General features: G+C 43.7%; 1 protein-coding gene across 1 annotated transcript in view; it reads right to left on the bottom strand.

The window, feature by feature from the left end:
- Nucleotides 1-3,413, bottom strand: part of LOC106106212 (collagen alpha-1(XIII) chain) — a 42,521-nt gene that overhangs the window by 1,909 nt on the left and 37,199 nt on the right. The window contains exons 2-9 of the mRNA XM_013286761.1: nucleotides 3,046-3,116; nucleotides 2,824-2,859; nucleotides 2,464-2,499; nucleotides 1,559-1,594; nucleotides 1,117-1,188; nucleotides 781-849; nucleotides 431-484; nucleotides 3-39 (exon numbers count right to left, since the gene is read on the bottom strand). Coding sequence (XP_013142215.1) covers nucleotides 3-39; nucleotides 431-484; nucleotides 781-849; nucleotides 1,117-1,188; nucleotides 1,559-1,594; nucleotides 2,464-2,499; nucleotides 2,824-2,859; nucleotides 3,046-3,116 — 411 coding nt within the window. The remainder of the gene's footprint in view (nucleotides 1-2; nucleotides 40-430; nucleotides 485-780; nucleotides 850-1,116; nucleotides 1,189-1,558; nucleotides 1,595-2,463; nucleotides 2,500-2,823; nucleotides 2,860-3,045; nucleotides 3,117-3,413) is intronic.

The raw sequence follows: 3,413 nt of genomic DNA, 5'->3' as shown, positions 1-3,413 counted from the left end.
ACCCGGCGCGCCTGGCGGCCCCGGCTCTCCGGGCTCACCCTGCAACACAACCGGACCATATTCAGCGGGAATATAAGAAACAACACACTTTACCACTTACCTTTGATGCACACATATGTATGAATGGAACATTAAAAAAATTACCGCCGTACCACTATAATGCAGTAGATATTTTAAAAGTTGCACGGTGATATTTTGCAAAGGCAGCTAAAATCATGCTGGAATCGTTTATTTGAATAAAGGAGCAAGACGTCACAATAACTGAGGATTCGCGGGTGAGGTGAACCGAAACCGCTGACGAGGCGAACAAAGGTCTCGCGCTATCTTCGTCAAACTAGCAGCTAAAGGACTGTAATTTATTATGAAGAAATAAAGGGTGAGCGGCAAGTGGGGGAGGTGCTAAGGCAGTTGGCGTCGGGCCGGGACTAACCTTTAACTGGATGACGGAGTGCGCGGAGATGTTGTGTCCGGCGGCCTGCAGCCCCTGCGGCGTCGGCAGTCAGTACACACACACAACATGAAAAGCGTACCAACAAACATCAACATATTACTCAAACGAACTAAAAGCTTCTAAACTAAATACAACGAAAACGACGATCTCGCGCGGTGCGAGAGCCGCCCGCGGATGCGCCAAGCGTGGTCAACTCGATGCAATTACAAACTTTGCAAAAAAATAATAATGTTGTAAGCAATGAAAAATATCAAAAGATATATGTGCCGGTAAGTCTCAGCGGCAAATGATAAGGAGGCTAGGCGGCGTAGGCACACAGCGCGCGGTACCTTCACGGCAATGATCTCCGCCGTCGTGTACGCACTCATCTTATAGTTGTCCACGGATCTTTTCACCCCCTGCAACCGGCGCAACACAATTTATTTAGCTCGCCGTCGCCTTCACCTTCGCCTCTTCTATAGTTTAACTTTTGTATAGATATATAATATGTAGGTATATTTTCTGTTACATAATTTTATTTATCTCCTTTTGCATTAGGTTCCTATATAGCTTTCGGTGTATAACATGTACTGTCAAAAAGCTATTACAATATATGTATTGTGTGATCTGCGTTTATGAATATTATTTTGAAAAGTAAATTTTATGATAGAAACACCCGTATGTACCTTCACTGCAGCGAAAACATCAAAACCTGGACTGCCCAGCTCGCCCTTCTGCCCCTTGTCCCCCGGCCGTCCCTGAAACATTGTACCTCGTACATTGTCGTGACAAAACTAAGAGCTAGACTGAGCGCGAGGTGCAACACGCAATTTAACCTTTAATAAAATTATAAAAACGGTTATAATCATACTTAGCAATAACAAAAAATAATAACGAGCAAATAGCAAAGATGTTTGTAGAACAAACAGCATTTTGGTTTAATTTTTTATATTTAAGAGCAAGTTCAATGTTAGGGTCAGGGGGAGCTCTCACTGACTGCAGCTAAAATAGAGATATACTTGTATGGGTTACTGTTTAGATGCAAACGTGAGGCTTGCACGGCACATCCGCGTCAGTCGCGAGACATACTCGTACTTCATTGTAAATGAATACAATACATCGACTTACCGGGTCTCCCTTAGGCCCGTCCAGTCCAATCGGTCCCTGTAAAAACCACAACCAAAATTCAATAGCTAATCTCCATTAATCATATAAAATATTTTTTATTAATAAGTAATAGATTTCTACACCAACATAGTGAAGGAACAACGGAAAGAAGTTAGGATGAAGCGGAAGATTATTTTATACTCAATTTATATACGATTATAATATTATAAATATAGTTACATTATAACATAGAATATACACCATGCACCCCTAGGGTTAGTGGACGATTCATCCCTGGGTTGACATGCGCCCTAGGGCGGGAGGCTCCGAGCGACCGCTACTCTCACGTTTGTGAAAATAACTACCTACAAATGGGTCACTTCACGTCTCAAACATTAACTATTTTATTATTTTCTGAGACAGGCAGAAAAATGTATGACAAAGAGATGAATGCATTGCGTAAGAGATGACATGAACAAGAAGGGAGTGATGACTGAGATGACGGATGATAGAGCTGTTTGGAGAATGAGAACCCGGTGGCCAACCCTACGGCAGTGGGATACGGTAGGGGAGATGATAGGCAGAAAATGATTTCATATCATACTTTAATTAACGAATATGTAAAAATGAAGAACACCGATGTTACTGGTATTTTGTGTTGACATAAAATGTTGGCCTGCTCGTGGGGTCAGACAGGCACATTTGCGACCGCAGAACGGCCGCCCGGGGACACCTGAGTTCCGATTAGTGGTTAAGTGTCACTAACTAACTTGTCAAAACCTAGGCCTAACCAGGATAGCCTGTGAATGCGAGCTGGAGGCACGGTAAGTAATTGTTACTGCGGCAGTTAGTTGGATTTGGGGGGCTTGCTACGGATTGACTACGAGCTACGAGCTAGCTACGGGTCGCTACGGGAAGGCTCTTACCATAAAGCCTCGCTCGCCTTTCTCCCCTTTGCTCCCCTGAAACGTCACATGGGCGTACAGTAGCCGTCTGTATGTGGCGACATCGCCGCGAGCCCATCGGGACCGAATTGAAAGGAAAACGAGTGAATCGCTTTAAAAATCTATTCGACCACATATTAATATTACTTAGTAATTAAATAAAAATTAAGTAAAGTGTATAGGTATTTGACAATTTCGGTTTCCGTGTACCGTGTGGAGCTGTCCTCGTGCGTGATAGTGACTCACACGTGCTCCAAGTAACTCAGTGTGTAATAGAAAAGGAGCAATCATGAAAATGAAAGTAGAACAAAATAAATATAAGAAAACAAAAAAAAAATATACCGGAAATCCATTCTTCCCCGGAGCACCCATTAAACCCTGAAAAGAAAGTAAAATAAATAGGCAATGAAATTCAAAACATTTGTTAGGCGCTGCCTTGCACTGGGAGAAGGGCTGATGGCTGGTGCTCCGTAGAGCGACAGCGCGGCGGGGCAGGGCTGACGAGGGCGGCTGCGGCGGACACTGCGCCGATGACGCGAAGGTAGCTACACGCGCGACACTCACCGGGGGGCCGGACTCGCCGGTGTCACCTTTCTTGCCTTTCTTGCCGCGCTTGCCCGGCGGTCCGGGGGGGCCTGCAAATATATATAATTATCAAACGCCTCATTATTTTACGTACATCATACATTTTCTGACCTATGGAAGTTGATTTGTTGAAACGAAAAGGTACGTAGTTGTAAATTATATATGTCCTATACGGCAAGTGAACATCTGTTTTATTGTATCGTATCAATTGGACAGAGGCAGCACGAAACATTTGATTTTATTTATTTGCATCGGCATTTGAGAGGAAAGACATCAACAAACACAAGACAGCAACAGTACAACAAAGTTCCTGAGAAACTTTTTCTACTCTCACTCTCTCTCTCTCT

The sequence above is a fragment of the Papilio polytes genome, unplaced genomic scaffold (assembly GCF_000836215.1).
Source record: "Papilio polytes unplaced genomic scaffold, Ppol_1.0 DF822289.1, whole genome shotgun sequence".
Classification (NCBI taxonomy): Eukaryota; Metazoa; Arthropoda; class Insecta; order Lepidoptera; family Papilionidae; genus Papilio; species Papilio polytes.
The sequence above is the reverse complement of the archived record's forward strand: the minus strand, read 5'-3'. Positions and strand labels throughout refer to the sequence as shown.